At 38.4% G+C, this 20972-nt stretch overlaps 1 protein-coding gene across 1 annotated transcript in view; it reads left to right on the plus strand.

Moving 5' to 3' along the window:
* DNAH8 (dynein axonemal heavy chain 8) overlaps window positions 1-20972 on the plus strand; it is a 295615-nt gene that overhangs the window by 15121 nt on the left and 259522 nt on the right. The window contains exons 5-8 of the mRNA XM_036248715.1: window positions 4057-4233; window positions 6880-6993; window positions 11801-11908; window positions 16556-16657. Coding sequence (XP_036104608.1) covers window positions 4057-4233; window positions 6880-6993; window positions 11801-11908; window positions 16556-16657 — 501 coding nt within the window. The remainder of the gene's footprint in view (window positions 1-4056; window positions 4234-6879; window positions 6994-11800; window positions 11909-16555; window positions 16658-20972) is intronic.

Here is a 20972-nt window from a genome sequence, read left to right on the forward strand (position 1 = left end):
GACCCTTTGGTGCATGGGTCAATGCTCAACCACTAAGGCACACTGGCTGGGCTCAATTTCCATTTCTCTGGTCTGACTTGATGGTGTTGGCTTACTGTGGGAGGGGCCATTGCTTCTGCCTGGAGCTCTGGGAAGGGGCTCTTTGAGTAAGATGGCTACTGTCTTTTGAGGGAGTGATTCAGCACAAAACTCCTGGTGTCCTCCTGTCCAGCTCTCTCCCAAGCCAGGAGTACTCCACACAGTTCCCGTCCAGTACCCCCCCCCCCCTTGCTGGAGCCCAAGGTGAGTGGCTGTAGCCAATTTCGTGCTTTTTAAAATCCCTGCTTTTTTAGCACAAAGCCCACTCAGCTAATACAGCTCTTTGCTGCTATCTGTGGGCTTCTAGCCCACCCTCACACACCTCCACAGTTCCTTCCAGGCTCAATTTGGCATTCTCTTTCTGTCCTTTGTTGTAGGAATTCTCTCCATCTGCTTTTCAGTTGTTTTTCCCAATGTTTTTTTTTTAGTTGTAATTTCAGTTTGGTTCTGGGAGACAGTCGGTGTAGCTTCTGTCTACTCTGCCACCATTTCCACTCTGAAGGTTTTACACTTTTATTGCATTTACAAATTTATAAGCTTTATATTACAGATGCAAATAAATTATATGTAATACACTATGTATTTGTGCTTAAAATCTTTACACAAATGGTATAATGCCATTAAAAATTCTTTATAGGTTTTTTTTTCCTCATATACCATTCTCTTTCATTCATGTTGGTACAAGTAAATTTAATTTGTTCACTGGCTGGTGTTCCTCTATGAAAAAAATCAGTTTATTGTATAGATGTTCAGACATGTAGGAGACATTTAAATTATGTCTAGTATCCTCTGTTTAAGGTGGAAAAGTTTATTCATCTATTCCCTCAGAAAGATTGTTCTTTCTACTTGTTTGCTATTGCAAACAATAAATACATATTGAATGAATATCTTTGTTCAGTTCTCCTTTGTACATGTTCAAGAATTTCCCAGTGGAGCCCTGGCTGGTTTGGCTTAGTGGTTAGAGTGTCATTTCATGTACTGAAGGGTTGTGGGTTGGATTCTTGGTCCAGGCACTTACCCAGGTTGCTGGTTTGATCTGTGAGAACATGTCCTCGAGTGAGGATTTAAAAAATAAAATAAGCCCTGGTTGGTTTGGCTCAGTGGTTAGAGCATTGGCCTGCAGACCAAAGGGTCTTGGGTTTGATTCCCAGTTAAGAACATGTACCTAGGTTGCAAGTTTGATCCCCAACCCAGTCAGGGTTGCGTGGAAGCAAGCAATGTATGTGTCACATCAATGTTTTTCTCTACCTCCCTTCTACTCTATCTAAAAATCAATGGAAAAATATTCTCAGGTGAGGATTAAGAAAAAAATGAATAAAATAAGAATTTCCTGATGGAATTGCTGAGAGCAGTAGTGTATGGATATTTTATTGGTTATTGCAAAGTCCTTCAAATAGTGGTTATAGTAACTATAAAATATAAAATATTAACTATAACTTTCTTTTACAGAAGCATATGAGTATTCCCATTTCTTCAGATCTTTCATTATATACTTGGGATTGTCAGATTTTTTTTTTTTTTTTTTTTTTATCCTCACCCGAGGATATTTTTCCATTTTTTGTACAGATAGAGTGGGAGGGAGAGAGAGGAAGGGAGAGAGAGAGAGAAACATCGATGTGAAAGGGACACATCGAGTGGCTGCCACCCGCACGACCAACCAGGGCCGGGGACAAACTGCAACCGAAGTACGTGCCCTTAGCGGGAACCGAACTCCGGTCTCTCCAGACCGCAGGCCGACGCTCTAACCGCTGAGCCAAACCGGCCAGGGCGGGATTGTCAGATTTTTAATCATTCCCTGTATAGTGGCTGTGAAATGGTATCTTGATTTATTTTGCATTACCCTGAATACAGTTGAGGTTGAGCATGTTTAGTGGCTATTTAGATTTCCTCTTTGTTGAATTGCCTCTTCATATCCTTTACCTCATTATATTTCAGATTGCTTAATAATATCTTACTGAATTGTTGGAGTTTAAATAATATTTTCTGGATGTTAATCCTTTCTTGGTCCACCTTGTGTCCTGCATTTTCATTTGGTATCATAAGCCTATTTTTACTCCAGTGTTATGAAGATATTCTCTTACATTACTTATTTTAAATGGTGGAATATACCAGAATAAATACAATAAAATAAACAAATTACTTTAAAATTAACAGCTGTACAAGTTAAGGAATAGAACACTGCGAACATCTTATAATACCCCCGGCATTCCTCTTCCCAATTTCAATTTGTTTTTCTTCCCCCAGTGGAAGACAATTATGATATTGTTTCATGATTTTTTTTATCGTTTTCACTCTGATCTTCTATATTTTCTTTAAAAGTTTTACCATTTTGTTTTTAACATTTATGTTTTTAATCCATCTGGAATTATTTTTATGTGTGGGTGTAATGTGAGGTAGGAATCTAATTTTATCTTTTTTCCACATAGTCAGCTAATTTGTCCCAGAAGTGTTTATTTAATAGTCCATTTTTTCTAACAAATTTGTAATATTCCTTCTGTTACACATCAAGTTTCTGGGACCCCCCCCCTTTTTAAATCTCACTGGTCTACTTATTTGTTTTTGTACTTATACCATGATGCTTTTATTTATGTAGATTTTTTTTTTTACTAAATCAGCATTTGGTATGGCAAGCCTCTTTATTTTTCTTAGAAGTTGCATTGATTATTTCTGGTTAATTGTTTTTTCAAATTAATTTTAAGACTAGTTTGGCAAGTATCATCAAAGACCCTTTTGAGATTTTAAATGCAACTTCATTGAATATATTTAGTAAGTTAGAGAAAAGTGCCATCTTTATAGTATTGAATTTTCCTATCCATGAACACGGTATATCTCTCCATCTTCTTTTGTGTGCCAGAAGCAACTTTTCTAATTTTCTCCAGAAATTTTTTTTTTTTTTTTATCCTCACCCGAGGATATTTTTCCATTTTTTGTACAGATAGAGTGGGAGGGAGAGAGAGGAAGGGAGAGGGAGAGAGAGAGAGAGAAACATCGACGTGAAGGGACACATCGAGTGGCTGCCACCCGCACGACCAACCAGGGCCGGGGACAAACTGCAACCGAAGTACATGCCCTTAGCGGGAACCGAACCCGGGTCTCTCCAGACCGCAGGCCAACGCTCTAACCGCTGAGCCAAACTGGCCAGGGCCTCCAGAAATATTTTGCACATCTTTTGTTAATCTCTAGATATCTCATCATGGTTATTATTTGCTATAGCAAATTCTGTATTTTTATATTTATATATTTAGATTATTATATAGTTATAAATAAATGCTTTTGAAATGCTACTTTTATTTATATACACATGCAACAACCTCATTGTTATTAATTGTAAAGGTTTGTCTTTAGATATTTTAAAATTAAATTAAATTAAATTTTATTTTTTAATCCTCACCTGAGGATATATTTCTATTTATCTTCAGATAGAGTGGGAGGGAAGGAGAGAGAAGAGAGAATGGGGAGAGAGAGAAACATGGATGTGAGAGGGACATATTAACTGGTTGCCTCCCGCATGACCCCAACCAGGGCTGGGATGAACTGCAACCGAGGTATGTGTCCTTGACTGGAATAGAACCCACAATTTTTTGGTTCATAGGCTGATGCTCTAACTGCTGAGCCAAACCGGCCAGGGCTTTCATTTCCAATTTTCACTGGGATGCTTTTCTTTACCTATCTTGTTTTGGCATCTTCATTACCAGGTTGACTGGAAGTGGGTGGTGATAGTGGCCAAATTATCTTGTTCTTGGTTTAAAGTAATATTTTCTAAAATTTCACCTTTAAGTATGTTTGCTGTAGTTTTTGGTAGCTAGGTACTATTTATCATGTTAAAGAAGTTTCCATCTATTCTTAGTTTGCTAACAGTTTTAAACATTCTTCAATATTGAATGTCATTTATGCTTTTAGCTTCCTTTGAAAAGATTAAAGTAATGAGCCTTTAGAAGAAAGTAACATTCTATATTCTGTGAACTTTTTTGATTGCAGGTACTTATTGAGAGTGAACAGATGAGAAAAGAAGCTGATGACTCAGGTCCACTCACTGAATTGGAGCATTGGAAACGGATGTCAGCCAAGTTCAATTATATCATTGAACAGATTAAAGGACCAAGTTGTAAGGCTGTCATAAACGTGCTTAATCTTGCACACTCCAAACTGTTAAAGGTAAAAGGTCTTGTATTTAAAGTTTGGTATAGTTCGAAACAACCCACGGGAAAGTTCCCTTCTTGAACTGCTGCTTTGCATCATATATGGCAATCATGTATGTAGAAGTTTTAAACTTTGAGAAAGGCTTTCTCATATACTACAGTTACTTCCAGAAGTGGAAAAGGAAGTATAGAAATGAAGATTTTAGTCCTCAATATTTCACACACCAGTTCTGACATTACTACTATGGGATGATTGCCATTTATTTAAAAATTGTTCTTGAAATTGTAAATCACCAGAGGCTCGTTGAGGTAAAGAACTATATAGAAAGTCGAAAGCAAAAATGCCCTCTCATCATACATCTCATTCCCACTATTTTACCTTTTTCCTTAGAGGTCATCTTTATTAACACTTTGGCTTGTTTCTTTCCAGTTCCTTTTCTTTTTCTTTACTCTTCCTTAAAAAAAAATATATTTATAACAAAATATAAAACAAAATTTATAACAAATAATGCATGATTCTATTGTAAAAAAAATTGAACAGTGCAGATAAAACAAGTGTCTCTTTTTAAAAATTAAGTTAATTGGGGTAACATTGGGTAATAACATTATATAAGTTTCAAGTATACAATTCTATAATACATCATCTGTATATTGCATTGTGTGCTCACCACCCAAAGTCTAGTCTCAATTATATGTCACCATATAATTGACCCCCCGTTATCCACTCATCCTCCCCCACCACCCTTCACCTCTGAGTTAAAACAAGTCTCTCTCAATCACACACTCTCCCACCCCATAACTCCTATTCCAGAATGATATGTATATAGAAACAACCACAGTTTTTTTATTTGTTGGATCTTTTAAATACATCTTCTGTGATATTTATATATGAGTACACTACATATATATGAAATTAAATAGTTTTGTGTTTCTATCCTTTTATAACATAGTGTCATGATGTATTATTCTTCAACTTCCTCTCCCCAAATAGCATGTCTTCCTTAGAAAGTTATGCCTGTGGGATCAAGCTGTGTAGTTTTCCAGAATGTTAATATACCAGGTTTTATCTAATCATTTTCCTTTTTATAGATAAACATGGAAGACAGTTTTCTTTCTTTTTTCCCAAGTCTTGACATATAATTCACATACTGTTCATTTCTCCCATTTAAAGTGTACAATGCAGTGTTTTTTCATATATTCTCGGAGTTGTGCAGCCATTACCATAATCAATTTTAGACAGTTTAGTCACTTCGAAAAGAAGCCCCATACACTTTAGCTGCCACCTCCCATCTCCCTCCGTCTCCCTCCCCTGATCCCGGGCCTGAGTAACTGCCAGTCTACTTTGTATCTCTATTTGCCTTTTTTGGACATTTTATTAAATGGAATTGTTTTTACTGGCTTCTTTCACTTAGCAGAATGTTTCTAAGGTTTTTCCATGTTGTAGCATGTATCAGCATTTTATTCCTTTTCACAGCTGAATAATAGGTCATTGTAGGTGATTCTACATTTGGTTTATCAGTTTATGGGCGTTTGGGTTGTTTCCATTTTTTGGCTGTTGTGAACAACACTGCCGTGAACGATCTCGCACAAGCTTTAGCGTGGAGATGAGTCGCAGAGTGCATTTCTGGGTCACGTGCTAACTCTGTGTTCAGTTTTTTGAGGAAAATTGTTTCTTTTCTATGTGTTCACACACATTGCTGTAGTTGAAAGTTCTGTATGCATACATGCAAGTATTTATCTAGGGTGTATACTCCACAATGTTGTCAATATAGTCGTCCCTCGCCACTTCACGCTTCGACTTTCCCGGCTTCACTCTATCGTGGTTTTTTCAAATACATGCATTAAAAAGTTGATCGAGACAGTGAAAATGATACAACGTGCGTTCAGTTGTCTGAGTCAATTATACACCCCTGTATTACAATTACAATTAAAGTTACTGTATGTATGGACTGTAGGCCTATGTATTCGAGCACCCCAGGAATCCTTCAACGCCAGGTGTAACCACTAGAGTTTGGAACGGATTGACCGCGATAAATGAGGGATGACTCTTCTTATTATCAGTTACATGTTTTTCCTCCAATCTGACATGTGAAAAATGGCTTATTGTATTTGCCTTTTCCTTATTAATAGTGAAGTTGATCACCTTTTAAATTCTATTAGCTATTTGTATTTCTTGTGAATTGGCTGTTTATATCTTTCCCCCATTTAAAAAATTCAGAAATTATTTTGTATTGGTTCTAGGAGGCAATCTACCTCGGTCCCTGAACATCTCTGCACATTCTTGCTGGATATGAAAAGTTCACTTTGGAATAATGTTCTGTTTTCATAACTTGACCCATGCTTGTGAATACACAGAATAAAGTAAAAAAACTTAGACAAGTCACTCCAAATAGAAGCAGATCCAATTTAAGCCCACAGACAGCATGTTAATAACTAATGGAATGAATCTTCAGTTTTAGTACATCATTTAAAGTGTTTATAACTTTAAGTCTTAAATAATATAATAAAAAGATATATCAATCACCTTTATGTATATACTACTTTAGTGTGTGTATGTGTGTGTGTGTATGATTAAAGATGGCAGCTTGAATTTTTTTATTAAACTTTAGCACACTCATATATTCGGATGTGTCATAGAATTCTTATACATTTTTTCCCTTAGAATTGGCGTGATTTGGATGCAAGAATCACAGATACAGCAAATGAATCAAAAGATAATGTCAGATATTTGTACACTCTAGAAAAAGTGTGTCAACCTCTCTATAACTATGATCTAGTAAGTATGCTTTTACAAGTGTAGTTTTAAAAATTACTGCATTTAAGAATAACTTAAGATGTGTGTGTGGGAAAAACTTATTTTATATTGCAGAAAAGTTATTTAAAAGATTCATTTCCCTATTACATTATCTATAATGAATTAAAACTGTATTTATTTTAACTCACATTTAAATATATAGCATCATTATAAGTATGACCTCATTTGTGAATTAAAGCAAGACAAATATATTAGTTATCTCACAAGTGACATCCCACCATTTCTGTTGTATTCTGTTCCTCAGAAGAAAGTCAGGAAGGCCAGTGCACACTCAGGAGAAGGGCATTGCAGAAGAGTGTGAATACCATGAAGATGAACATCAGCGGGGCCTTCTAGGAGGCACCTCCCAGTTTAGAGATTAGGGAATCAAAACTCATGACAACGCAGTGACTTTGCAGCATCACTCCGCTAGTCAGTGACGCAGGACAGGCCCTCTTCTAATTTCACCTACTTTTCTTACAGTGTTTCTACAGAGTACCTTTCAAGGACGTATTAGCACCACCACTTGCTCTTATTTTTCTCGTTTATATTACTTTTTTATTCATAAATTATCTGGCATTTTATAATGTTTCATTTGAAATATCAAAACTAAAGAGAACCTTCTATCCTTTCTTTAGAAAGAGTGAAAATCAAGGAAACTAGTATTTGTTGAGAACTTTGGGCAGTTGTAGTTTTTTTTTTATTCTCACTCGAGGAAAGTTTTTTTGTTTGTTTGTTTTGCATTTATCTTCAGATAGAGCAGAAGGGAGAGAGGGGTGAAGAGAGAGAGAAACATCAATGTGAGAGAGATACATCGACTGGCTGCCACCCACACGACCCCAACCAGGCCAGGGACAAACTGCGACTGAGGTACGTGCCCTTAGTGGGAACTGAACCCGGGACTCTCTGGTCCCTGGGCTGATCCTCTAACTGCTGAGCCAAACTGGCCAGGGTGGGCAGTTGTAGTTATAAAGATGTCCACAGTCTTAAGAATCTTGACCTTTCATTACAGGCACTGCAAGCATTTCCATATATTTTCATTCTATATTCACAACAGTCCTCATTTTAAAGACTAGGAAACTGAACTTGAGCATTTCTACAAGTGTAAGTCATGGGACTGAGTTTGAATTCCAGCTGTCTTTGGCATTATAGGTTGTATTTTTTTTTCTACTTCACTTTGCTGCCTCTTCAAGGTATTCTCTAAGTTAAAATGCTCTCAAAGTAATTTATATTAAAGTCTGATACACATGTTCAGCATTCTCCATTCTAATTTTTGAAGAGATAGTCAAATCCTCCAAATACATGGCACCATTGGCCATGTGGCATGGTTGACCAACCTTTTTTTTTGGGTAGAGTAAATGCTGGTTTCATCCTAGAGGCAGGGAAAGGAGAAGAGTCAATGTCTCATATGACTTAGATTTGGAGATGAGGGATGTGTAGGGACAGTTCATACCCATCCCAAGAGGCTATTGGTAGCCAAGGAATTTGATGTGGGTGGGGAGGGAAAGGTGGGCTGGGAGTTCGGGCAGGTGCAATTCTTACTGCCAAGGGGGAATCCATCATGCTTCAGGAAGCACTATGAAAGAGGGTAGGAACACTTCTCAGAAATAGTCTTTTAATGGTGTCCATAAAGAGATGATGGAAGTATTCACTTTGTTGTTGTTTACAAAGAATTATGACTTTCTTAAACTTCACTTTCTGTTCACTTCTGCTCCTTGTACCAGCAACTGGACTTCTGTTGGGAACCTTTAAAAAATATGTTTCACATAAGAACATCTTAGGTATTTCTGTGTATATGACCATGAGTAAAAAATCCCAGATTACATGGCGGTAGAGAACTATGGTTATTGCTTGGCTCACTCTAGCTCAGTGACTCAATTCTTCAGCTTTATAACATGTGCAATTGAAATTTGTGTCTCAGTAAAGTTAGAATTATCACATGTCACAAGCATTTGAGGTTACAAGAGTTGAAGAAGCAAATATTAAATACACATACATGTAATGCCTACTGTGGAAGGACTTGATGTCCTGGTTCTTGATGTAAAAGATAACAGATGGCCCTGGCCAGTTTGGCTCAGCATTTAGAGCATTGACCTTCGGTCCGGAGAGACCTGGGTTCAGTTCCCGCTAAGGGCATGTACCTCGGTTGCGGTTTGTCCCCAGCCCTGGTTGGGTTGTGTGGGTGGCAACCACTTGATGTGTCCCTTTCACATCGATGTTTCTCTCTCTCTCCCTCCCTCCCACTCTATCTGAACAAAATATGGAAAAATGTCCTCGGGTGAGGATTAAAAAAAAAAGATGATAGATGAAGCGAATATAGTGATATGTTAACATTTGTCAAATATGGCGATGGGGATAGGTGATCATTAGACTATTCTCTTCACTTTTATAGTTACAGCTTTTCATCATAAAAAAATAAACTTAGGAAAAAAAGATACAGTGCTTTTTATTGTTGTCAAGACCTCTAAATTTTAAGGAATACTGATTTCAACTTCTTGGTTCAACAGACTTGCTTAAATTCACATAATTTTCAAGTCTTTTAGTTGTGTTGTTTCCATCCTAGTACTTTATAAAACTTTGTTCAATTGTTCTGGCCACGGACATACATTATTATTATTATTATTACTATTATTTTATTATTATTGAGCTTTTCACATTCTCTGATGTAGGAATGTTTCAAACATTTTCTTCTGAAGTTAGAGAAGTGCTAATAGTATTGAGTCATAATTGCTTCCCTCTCTTCCACCCACTATTTTTGTAGTTAGACAAGTTCTTTTTTTCTCATTTTCCTTATTCTTTTGAAAAAGCAACCAGCAGTTTCTGTTTAGTTTGTCACTGTCATTTGAGCAGGAAAAGTGCAGAGGACTCATGCTTCCATTTCTTGTTGATACATTTTATGAATTTTATGCTTAATGTTTTATTTTATCATCCTGGTATTGTACTTTAGGTGCATCTACTATTGTCTATTGTACATATATAATAATCTTCAGTACTGTGTATAAATGGGTAAGTACTGTGCACTCAAGGAGCTTCTGTGATAAATAATGATGTTTAAAATTCAGATTAAGGATATTTTCCTGATGGGTCCATTGATGCTAACCATGAGCCTTCTTCATTGGAGTTAGGGGTACTTTGTAGTCCTGCCTTGTTGAGGGTGGCAGGGACTCCTGAGCACATTGTTATTAGGATCCTTTTAAAAAAATCTACAGATAGCATATAATATGAATTATGACATACAAGGTTAACTATGAAATAATGTTAATTTTCATAAGCCACATACAACTGATTTAATTATGTCATTGTTACACCTCATACCTAGGACATATAGTACATGAATTAGTAATTGTTCTTCCTGGTTTTATTTATTCTATCACCACTTAAAAATCTTTTATATATTTATATTGTCCTAACAATGGAAAAGCATGCTCCTCGAGAGCGGGAATGCCATTGACCTTATCTGTTCTTCCATGTGATTTGCATCTGGGAAAAGCAGGTCTCAGAAATCTCAGGCCTATAGCTGTGCTTATGTTACAGCCTTGGGACTTAATGTCCCTCTCTCTCTATTTTCTCATGTGCAAAATAGGAATTAAAGTATTTTATTTTATAGGTTCCAAAACATTTTTAAAAATATATTTTAACATCTCTGTACTCAGAGCACATCTTACAGTCAGTCAAGTTTTATGAATCATTGTGGGTGTGATGACACCACCGTAGATCATTCGTTCTCTCCTTGAAGGGTGATGTTGTCTTTTCTTTTTGTTTTGTGCCACTGGCGTGAATTCAGACTGCAGTGAATGAGTACCAGCTTGTGGTACACATTCTCGGGGGAATTTGTTTTCCTTCCTTCCACAGGGGTGGGGTTGGCACATACAAGGTTCGTTTCTGTCATTTTCTCCATGGCTCCTTTATCTCGTGTTTACCTTTACAGAGGTGCTGTAGCCATTTGGTCATTTGTTTTGTGTGGGAATGAGATAACCCACCCTGGGTTTTTTTTTTGTTTTTTTTTTACCTTTCTCAGTATCATGTAAGTAATAGTACAGTACAGTCTTGCAATCAGTGATGTCTTAGCTGCGATGAAACGAAACCTACCTTAAATGCTCATGGTCAGCATAAATGACTAGGTAAAGCTCTCTGTCTAGTGCCCGGCACATAGTAAGCATTCAGTTTACATTAGCGATGCTTTTATCTGTTTGCGCTTTTTCTGCTCTACTCTGTGCTGTTCTGCTTGTGTAACTTGTTTGTGTGCGTCTCTTCCGCTCTGCCATGGCCTCCTCCACATTGGTTCCTTAGGTTTGGATTTCACCCAATATTCTCAGAACCTAGTGGCACATGGTATGTTTGCTGAAAGGTGAATTGACTTGAATACGTGGAAACGAGTCCTAGTGTAATCTCTGCTTTTAACTACTAGCTTTCTGACCTAAGTAAGTCACCTCAAGCTGTCAGTTTCTTCACCTCTAAAAAGAGCTGCTTGAACTATATTAATCCTTAAAATCAATTTCACCTCTAAAATTTTGTTTTTAAATAAACTTTTAAGCAACAATAATACCAAATTCTCTCCACCCAGTTTCTCCTGTTAATGTCTTGAATTCCCTTGGCACGTTTGTCCAAACTGGTGTCCCTTCCTGCTCCGGGGTCCAGTCCAGATACCACACTGCATGCAGCAAAAGTTGACTTTAATATTACAATGTCATATTATTTTATGTATGGTTAGAGTTTTGAACATGATAGGATATTGGTTTTTAAAACTATAAATACGTGATGGAATTCACTTGATATATTTCAATTTTAGGTTTCCATGGCCCACGGAATACAAAATTTGATTAATGCCATCAGGATGATTCACAGTGTGTCCAGGTATTATAATACCTCAGAGAGAATGACCTCGTTGTTTATCAAGGTAAGTTTTCAAGGGGAGAAGTCACCCGTGTAACTCCGTGAGAGAGCTAATGGTGCCCCCTCTGAGCCAGGAAGGGCAGGGGAGTCCGGGCGGGCGCTCTCGGAGTTCCGCATTTTAATGCTTCCAGTGACCAGGAAAGAAAGGTGTTCGCTGGCACCAGCTGCACTTCACTGAATGGGCACTTTTCTCCAAGTCAGAGGTAAGCCGCCAGGCTTTTTGTGTGAATGTAGCTGACGACTCTCTAATTTATCCATTCCAAGTAGTTTCACTCAAGAGTTAAGATTTGTGTCCACCATTGACAAGGTTCGTTAGCTACCCCCACCAGCGCGGTGGTTTGTGACAAATCTCTTGTAATGCCTCATGGTTCATTATTTTAAATCATTTGAAAAATCATCCAAGAAACATATGAATAGAATTTCTTTGTAAATGATTCAAGCAGGATATAAGTAACATTCACATTTCAACTTTTGTTTGAAATCAAAGGATAGATTTAATCATGGTCTGTGTCCTCATCGAGACAAGAACCTTAGGGTTCTTCCCTTTCCCGGCCACTGTCTCCCTCCTTCCTGCTGTTTGTGTCTCGCATTGAGATTTCGAGTTCCATATTACTCTTCATATTGTTTCAGCATCATGAATCAATAAGTATTCAGACTGAAATCTAAGTAGTGTTAATTTCTTTGACCTCCTTTGTTTTGTGATTTCTACATTTTTTCGATTGTGGATTCATTACTTCTTTTTTCTTTAATTTATTGATTTTTGAGAAAAGAAAGAAACACCGCTCTGTTGTTCCAATTGTTTGTGCATTCATTGATTGCTTCTTTTTTTTTTTTTTTCCAAATCCTTACCCGAGGATATGTTTTTTTTCTCTTTATCTTCAGACAGAGGGGGAGGGAGGAAGAGAGAGAAAAACATCAACTGAGAGAGACACATCGACTGGTTGCTTTCCACACAACCCCCACCAGGGCTGGGGACAAACTGCAGTCAAGGTATGTGCCTTTGACCAAAATCAAACTCGTGACTCTTTGGTCCACGGGCCGATGCTCTAACCGCTGAGCAAAACTGGCCAGTGTGGTTGCTTCTTTTTTTAAAATATATTTTATTGATTTTTTTTAGAGAGAGGGAGAGAGAAAAACATTGATGAGAGACATCGGTTGGCTGCCTTCTGCATGCCCCTTATTGGGGATCAAGCCCACAATCCGGGCATGTACCCTGACCAGGAATTGAACTGGGACCTCTCAGTCCATGAGCGGATGCTCAGTCCACTAAGCCACACTGGCCAGATTTGTTTGCTTCTTGTATGTGCCCTGAACAGGGGTTGAACTAGCAACCTTGGTGTGTCAGTACAATGCTCTAACCAACTGAGCTACCAGACCAGGGCAATTCATTACTTCTTTTTAAATTTAAACTTATCTTTATTGTTGAATGTATTATAGATGTCCCTCCTTTTCCCCCATTGATCCCTCCTCCCTGCTCCTGCCTTCCCCACACTATTGTCTGTGTCCATTGGTTATACATATATGCATATAATTTCTTTGGTTTATCTCTCTGCACCACCTTCCCTTTGAGGTTTGTCAGTCTAACAACCAATTTGTATTTCTCAATCCCTTCACCTTTTTCACCCATTCCCCCAACCCCCTCCCATCTGGCAACCAACAAAATGTTTTCTGTATCTATGAGTCTGTTTCTGTTCTGCTTGTTCATTTTGTTTGTAGATTCGATTGTTGATAGATATGTATTTATTGCTGTTTTATTGTCCATATTTTTACCTTCTTTTTCTTCAAGAAGACTCTTCAACATTTCATATAATACTGCTTTGGTGGTGATGAACTCCTTTAGCTTTTTCTCGTCTGGGAAACTATATGTCCATCGATTCTAAATGACAGCTTTGCAGGATAGAGCAATCTTGGTTGTATGTTGTTGCTTTTCATCACTTTGACTATTTTTTGCCACTCCCTTTTAGTCTGCAAAATTTCTTTTGAGAAATCATCTGACAGCCTTATGGGAGCTCCATTGTAGGTAACTAACTGCTTTTTTCTTGCTGCTTTTAAGATTCTCTCTTTGTCTTGAACCTTTTGCATTTTGATTATGATGTGTCTTGGTGTGGGCCTTTTGGGGTTCATCTTGTTTGGGACTGTATATCTTGCTACCTGGACTTGTATGTCTGTTTCCTTCACCAAGTTAGGGAAGTTTTCTATCATAATTTTTTTAAATGTGTTTTTAATGTCTTGCTCTCTCCCTTCTCCTTCTGGCACCCAATGATGTGCATGTTGGTACGTTTGAAGTTGTCCCAGAGACTCCTTACACAGTCCTTATTTTATTGGATTTTTTTTCTTTCTGCTGTTCTGATTAGATGTTTTTTTCTTCTTTATATTCCATATTGATGGTTTGCTTCTTGGCTTTACCCACTCTACTATTGATTCCCTATAAATTATTCTTTATTTCAGTTAGTGTCTCTTTCATTTCTCATTGTGCATTCTTCATTTCTGGCTGATCCTTTTTTATGTTCTTGAGGCCCTCACTAAGTTCACCGAGCATCTTTATAAGCAGTGTTTTGAACTCTGCATCTGTTAAATTGCTTATATCCATTTTGTTTAGTTCTTTTCTTAGAGTTTTGTTCTGTTCTTTCATTTGGGACATGTTTCTTTGTCTCCTCATTTTGGCTGCCTCCTTGTGTTTGTTTCTATATATTAGGTAGAATTGCTATGTCTCCTAGGCTTCTTAGGGTGGCCTATTGTAGTAGGTGTCCTGTAGGGCCCAGTAGTACAGCCCCCCTGGTCACACCAGCTGGGCCCTCAAGGTACATCCCTTGTGTGGATTGTACACCCTTCTGTTGTAATTGAGTCCTTATTGCTGTTGGCACATCAAAGGGAGGGATTTACTCAGGCTGATCAGCTGCAAGGACTGGCTGTGCCCACTGATCACCGACCTCTGACTACCTTGGAGGATCAGCTGTGCAGGGACCCAGCACACAGAGCAAGACTTATTCAGCAGGGCTCTGGTACCCACTGAGTTTATTCCTTGAGTGTGTTACTTGTGGAGGTGGTTGGGTGGTGGTCTGAAGCTGTCTTCTGGGTGTGCTGGCTCTGGGACAAGGTCAGCCACTACCTTTGTTTACCCAGGGCCACCAGGCATAAGCTGCAAAGTGATCTGCTGATGGCTGCTTCTTGTGCTGGGCTTGGAGGTGCCCAGGAAAAACCAAGTTGTGAACCAAGGCTGGCTGCTCCTAGTGCCAGGCCTGGGGCCACTTAGTGAGAGGCATGGGGCTTGCTGAGACCAGATGCTGCTTGTTTGAGAGAATTTAGGAAAATCTGTAGCAGGAACCAAGACAGGCCATTCCTATGGTAAAGCCACTGGCAACAGCTTGGGTGGACCTGAAATTTGGGTGGAGCAGGGCCTCAGGGAATCACCAGGGTGGGGCAAACAGCATGAGCCAGGTTGCTGGAGTCCCAGATATGGTGACCATCTTCTGGTCCCGTGGGGGAAGGGCTCACCATAGGAAGAATGGCCTCCACCAGCACAGCTGTCCAGGAGAAAGCTGCCCTACAGCTCTTGCCCTGATGCCAAACAACTCAGTTCTTCCCTGTGTCTCTGGTGCCTTTCAAGCTGCCTCCCCCATGCTGGTGCCTGAAGGGTGTGAGTCAGAGTACATCCGTGTGTGGGTCCTTTAAGAGGAATTGCCTGGGGCTCCTGCAGCCTCAGCCTCCCTCAGCCTCAGTTCCCGCTGGTTTTTCCAGCCAGAAGTTTTGGGGACTTCTCTTCCTGGCACTGGAACCCTGAGCTGGGCTCCTGGTGTGGGACAGGGACCCCTTACTCCTCAGGGAGGACCTTCCCAGGCGAGGTATCCCCCCTGATTTATATCCGCCACACGTGGGTGTGGGACCGGCCAGTCTGTGCCTCCGCCCCTCCTACCAGTCTTGATGCAGCTGCTTCTTTAATTCCGTAGTTGTAGGACTTCCATTCAGCTCCATGTCAGGCGGTTTGAATGATGGTTGTTCTATAGTTTAGGTGTATTTTTGATGTGGTTGTGGGAGAAAGCGATACCACATTTACCTACGACACCACCTTGACCAGATGTCCCATTACTTCGTTTGCTGAAAAAAATTCTCAAGTGAAATCTTTCAGTGAACCTCTTGAATTCCCACATGTCTGAACATGGCTTCATCTTGTCCTACCACTCAAATACTAGTGTGACTGGAATTCTAAGTTCAGTGTAATTTTCTCCTGGAACTTTGAAGATATTGCTGTCCACTATACAGTATTATTGATGAGAAATTTGATGCTATTTTGATTTTTTCACTATTTTGGGGGATGTGAGAGGTGGTTAACTTGATATTTGGTTTGCATTGTTCAAGAATCACACTTAGACTGGATCAAGACCTAATTAGAGGAGAAATAGACAAGTGTAAAATACAGTTGATTTTGGGATGTATGGCCCCAATTACATTGACTTAAATGTTATAGGTAAATGTGACTTCATTTTATTTTTTGTTTTGACAGGAATGTATATTTCTTTGTGTTTTGTATATTGTGATTAATTCATTCCTTAAGTTTACTGTTTATCATTTTTATGCTTGGGATTTTAAAAAATTAAAAAAATTTTAAAAATTTTATTTCTCTATATTTATTTTGGACTAATATTTATTTTAGGTAACAAATCAAATGGTGACAGCATCTAAAGCCTATATTACTGATGGAGGATTAAATCATGTATGGGATCAGGAAACACCACTTGTACTGAAGAAAATTAAGGTTTGTATAAGTATTTTTATTTTCGTAAAGTAAAGCTTTCACCATCTGGCCCAATTTTGTTTACTTTCTTCATGCACAAAGCATGTTAGTTTAGGTAAAACACTGAACAGAGGAGCATGAGTTTAGAAAAAAATTTATTTATATTTAGTGATCTCTTTAGGGTGTAATTTAATCCCCATCTTCTCCATGGCTGCCTTTATGAGACACCTCTTGTTACCATGTCATATACTCTGTCCCCCCCTCTCATCCAACCCTTGCAAATTTCATTTTCTTACCTTTTTACATCGGCTAGGACTGCCCCATATCCTTAAATAGACACAGTGATGGCATCTGATTTTGATCTTCTTTTGAAATTGAATGTCTCTAACATTTCCTCATTTAGTCTGATGCTTGTGTGTGTGTGTGTGTGTGTTTTAATCCTCACCCGAGGATATTTTTCCATTTATCTTCAGATAGAGTGGGAGGGAGGAAGGGAGAGAAACATCGATGTGAGAGAGACACATCGATTGGTTGCCTCCCACATGACCTCAACCAGGGCCAGGGACCGAACTGCAACCAAGGTACATGCCCTTGACCGGAATCGAATCCGTGGCTCTTTGGTCCATGGACTGACACTCTAACCACTGAGCCAAACCGGCCAGGGTGCTTTCGTGCATTTTAAATGCAGTGTTGATTTTATTCCTAGTTTTAGTTCAAGGAGATATTTTTTTTAAAGTTGTGAATGAGTTTAGAAAAACATTTTTTTCTGCACATATTTTTCGAGATGCTTATAAGATCTTTCTCCTCAATCTGTTAATGTGATGGATGAAATTTTTAGGTTTTCTAAAATGAAGCAATCTAATACTCATAGGATAAACTCAACTTCATTTTGCTGCAGTCCTGATTAGGATTTGTTACAACAACATTTATGAGGGAGACAACCTGTAATTTTCCTTCCTCAGACTGTCCTTGTCAGTGTTTTTGCACTGAGGTTTCAGGTGAGTAGGGGTGGAGGAGGGGAAGGAAGTATTTCCCCCTTTTTTATTCTATAGAAAAATTTGGAGAAAATTAAAGTGATCTGTATTTTAAAAGTCTGAAAGAAATAACCACACCAGGAAGGCTTCAACTAAAAATGATTATTGGCTGTCTTCACGTGCTGGTTCCTGAGTGTTGTGAGCTCAGGCACGAGACTGGGACTGGGAGGTGGACCCAGAAAGGATGCCCACTGCCCTTCACCAAGAACGTACTGCTGTGCTCTGACCACCGGAACTCTGCAGGGTGAGAAAGAGTTATCAGGAGAAACAAAAGATGAAAAATTACAGTTAGGATAGTGCCTTTGCTGAAAACACCTGATCCCAAACACTGGAAGACCCAGGATCATTAAGTGGTTCTTGGAGTTGGCCATGTATGATGCCAAGTTACACAGAGACAGACCAAAACAGCTCATAAAGCAGTGGTTTGAAAACATCACCAAAAGCAGCTGGTGGAAATGGAGAATTTAAAAGTGTAGATCTTACTTTTGATACCTCCACCTCATTTCCTTCTAAAAGTGAGGCCAAGAACAAATAGTCCAAAACAAAGAGAAGTTTCTAAACTTGGTGATATGAATTTACTATTTGAAGATGTAGAGACATTTTATTCCTTCTGGTATAATTTTTATTCTTGGAGAGAATTTATTTAAATGAATTTTATTTAAATGAAGAAGAAAAGGCAAAATGTCATGATGAGAAGAGAAAGATGAAAAGCTGAACAGAGTCATAGGGCGCAAAGGAAAAGAAAGGAAAGGAACAGTGGTCGATAATGCACACAGAAGCAGAGAAGAAAGCAAAAGCAGAAGGAAAATGGAAGAATCAAGAAGCTAAAGAAAAAGACAAGCTGAATTAGAAGCTGCTTGGGTTGCTAAGGAGAAAAAAAAGGACATTAGACAAACATTATCGGCAAAGAAGGAAAAAGATATTCAGAAACAAAGCCACTAGAAGGGAAAGGCGATATCAAATCATTGTGTTGTAGATGAAAATAATATAATGTTATATGTCAATTATATCTCCATAGAAAAGGGAAAGGCAGCCAAAACTTCGAAATTCACTTTTCTAGTAATGAGGGAGCAGGTTTAAATGATGAAGTGAAAAGGCTTTGTGATAAGCTCAAACTTGCTAGCTTACAGTACTTAGATGAAACACGTTATTATCTACAAAAGAAGCAGGGTGGCTGCTCTGGTAAAACATGAGTAATAAATGAGCAAATTAGAAGAGAGAAAGTGGAAGCAAGGATTGTATGTGACAAACGTCTAAGAATGCAGATAAGGTGGAAATGGCAGGAAAAATCGGTCAGGAGAGGATCGATCTGCCATTACTAATTAAAGCTGTGAACCTCTTTCTTGCTGGAACAAATTCAAGATGGGAAATGATCACCAATTACGTGAGTACACATCCTTGTTCTGGAGTCAAAAGAACTGCCAAAGAAAAGTCTGCAAAACTCCACCCTCATCAAAAAATGACACATTATGTAGTCATGCCTCAAGCTGACAATACTACACCTTCAGAACAATTTGAAAATCCATGCACAGATTTCACCTCTTAGGCACCAGGAAAAAAAAAAGCTTTTGGAACACACTTTGAAAACCTATCCAATAAATACAGCTGAAAGATGAGAGGAAAAAATAACAGTAGTGCCTGACAGGAGGAAAAAAGCAGTACCCGAAATGACCATGCACAACTTGCTGAGAGGGTAAAAGCAAAGAAAGATGCTCAAGAGAAAGTGCTTAATGCAAACAGAGCTGCAAAGTGACTTAATAATAATCTTTGCTTTGTGTGCATTTAAAAAATAAAACTGACCCTAGCAGGTATGGCTCAGCATTTGGAGTGTTGGCCAGTGCACCAAAGGGTCACAGGTTCGATTCCCGGCCCTGCTGGGAAGTGTGCAGGAGGCAACCAATCAATGTGTCTCTCTCACATCAATGTTTCTCATGCTCTGTCTCTCCTCCTCCCTCCTTTCTACTCTCTTTAAAAATCAATGGAAAAAATATCCTCAGATGAGGATTAACAACAAAATAACAATAATAAAATAAATAAAACTGAAGAATAAAATACCTAGGAATAAATTTTAGCAAGGAATTGAAAGATTTGTACTATGAAAGCTATAAGGTATAGTTGAAAGAAATTGAAGACAACAGAAAGAAATGGAAAAATATTTTGTACTTATGGATTGAAAGAACTAACATTATTAAAATGTCCATATTACTAAAACAACCTACAGATTTAGTGTAATCCCAACGGCATTTTTTACACACACACACACACACACATATATATATATATATATATATATATATATATCTCCTGATATGTATGGAACTACAAAAGACCCTAAATAGCCAAAGCAATTCTGAGAAAACAAAGAATAAAGTCAGAGGTATTACACTCTATGATTTCAAACTATACTGCAAAACTGTAGTAATTAAAATAATATGATATTGGCAGAAAAAGAGACACACAGAACAATGGAACAGAATTGAGAACCCAGAAAGAAAACTCACACATATATGGACAACTAATTTATGACAAAAGAGCCAAGAACCATGCTGAAGCATCCCACAATCACCTCCATGAATGACTCATTCAAGGGGCTGACTAAGCAGGCACCAGAGCCCCACTGATACAAGTCCTACTGATGAGCTAATAGCAATCAGGGCCCAACTATAACAGGAGGGTGCACCTGTTGTGCCCACCTCATGTGATCAGGGTGGCTATGCCATTGGGCCCTACAGAACACCTACTACATAAAGCCACTCTACCAAGACCTGGAGATGTATCAGCTCTACCTAATACACAGAAACAGACACAAGGAGGCAGCCAAAATGAGGAGACAAAGATATAGGTCCCAAATGGAAAAAAAGAACAAAACTTCAGGAAAAGAACTAAGAAAAATGATGACAAGCAATCTACACTGGTTATAAAGATGCTTGATGAACTTAGGGGAAGCATAGAAGAACTTAATGAGAAGTTCAGCAGAGAGATAGGAAACATAGTAATGGAGATAGAAAACATAAAAAAAGAACTGGTCAGAAATGAAGAATACAAGAAATGAAATGAGGAATACATTACAGAGAATCGACAGTAGAATAGATGAAGCAGAAGATCAAATCAGTGATATGGAAGATAAGAAAACAAAGAACACCCAATCAGAATAACAAAAAGAAAAATAAATTTAAAAAATGAGGATAGTATAAAGAGCCTCTGGGAAACTTCAAGTTTACCAACATTAATATCATGGCGGGGGGTGGGGGAAGACGGGGTACTGAAAGGAGAAAAGAGAGAGCAAGGAATTGAAAACCTAT

The sequence above is a fragment of the Molossus molossus genome, unplaced genomic scaffold (genome assembly GCF_014108415.1).
Source record: "Molossus molossus isolate mMolMol1 unplaced genomic scaffold, mMolMol1.p scaffold_m16_p_8, whole genome shotgun sequence".
Classification (NCBI taxonomy): domain Eukaryota; kingdom Metazoa; phylum Chordata; class Mammalia; order Chiroptera; family Molossidae; genus Molossus; species Molossus molossus.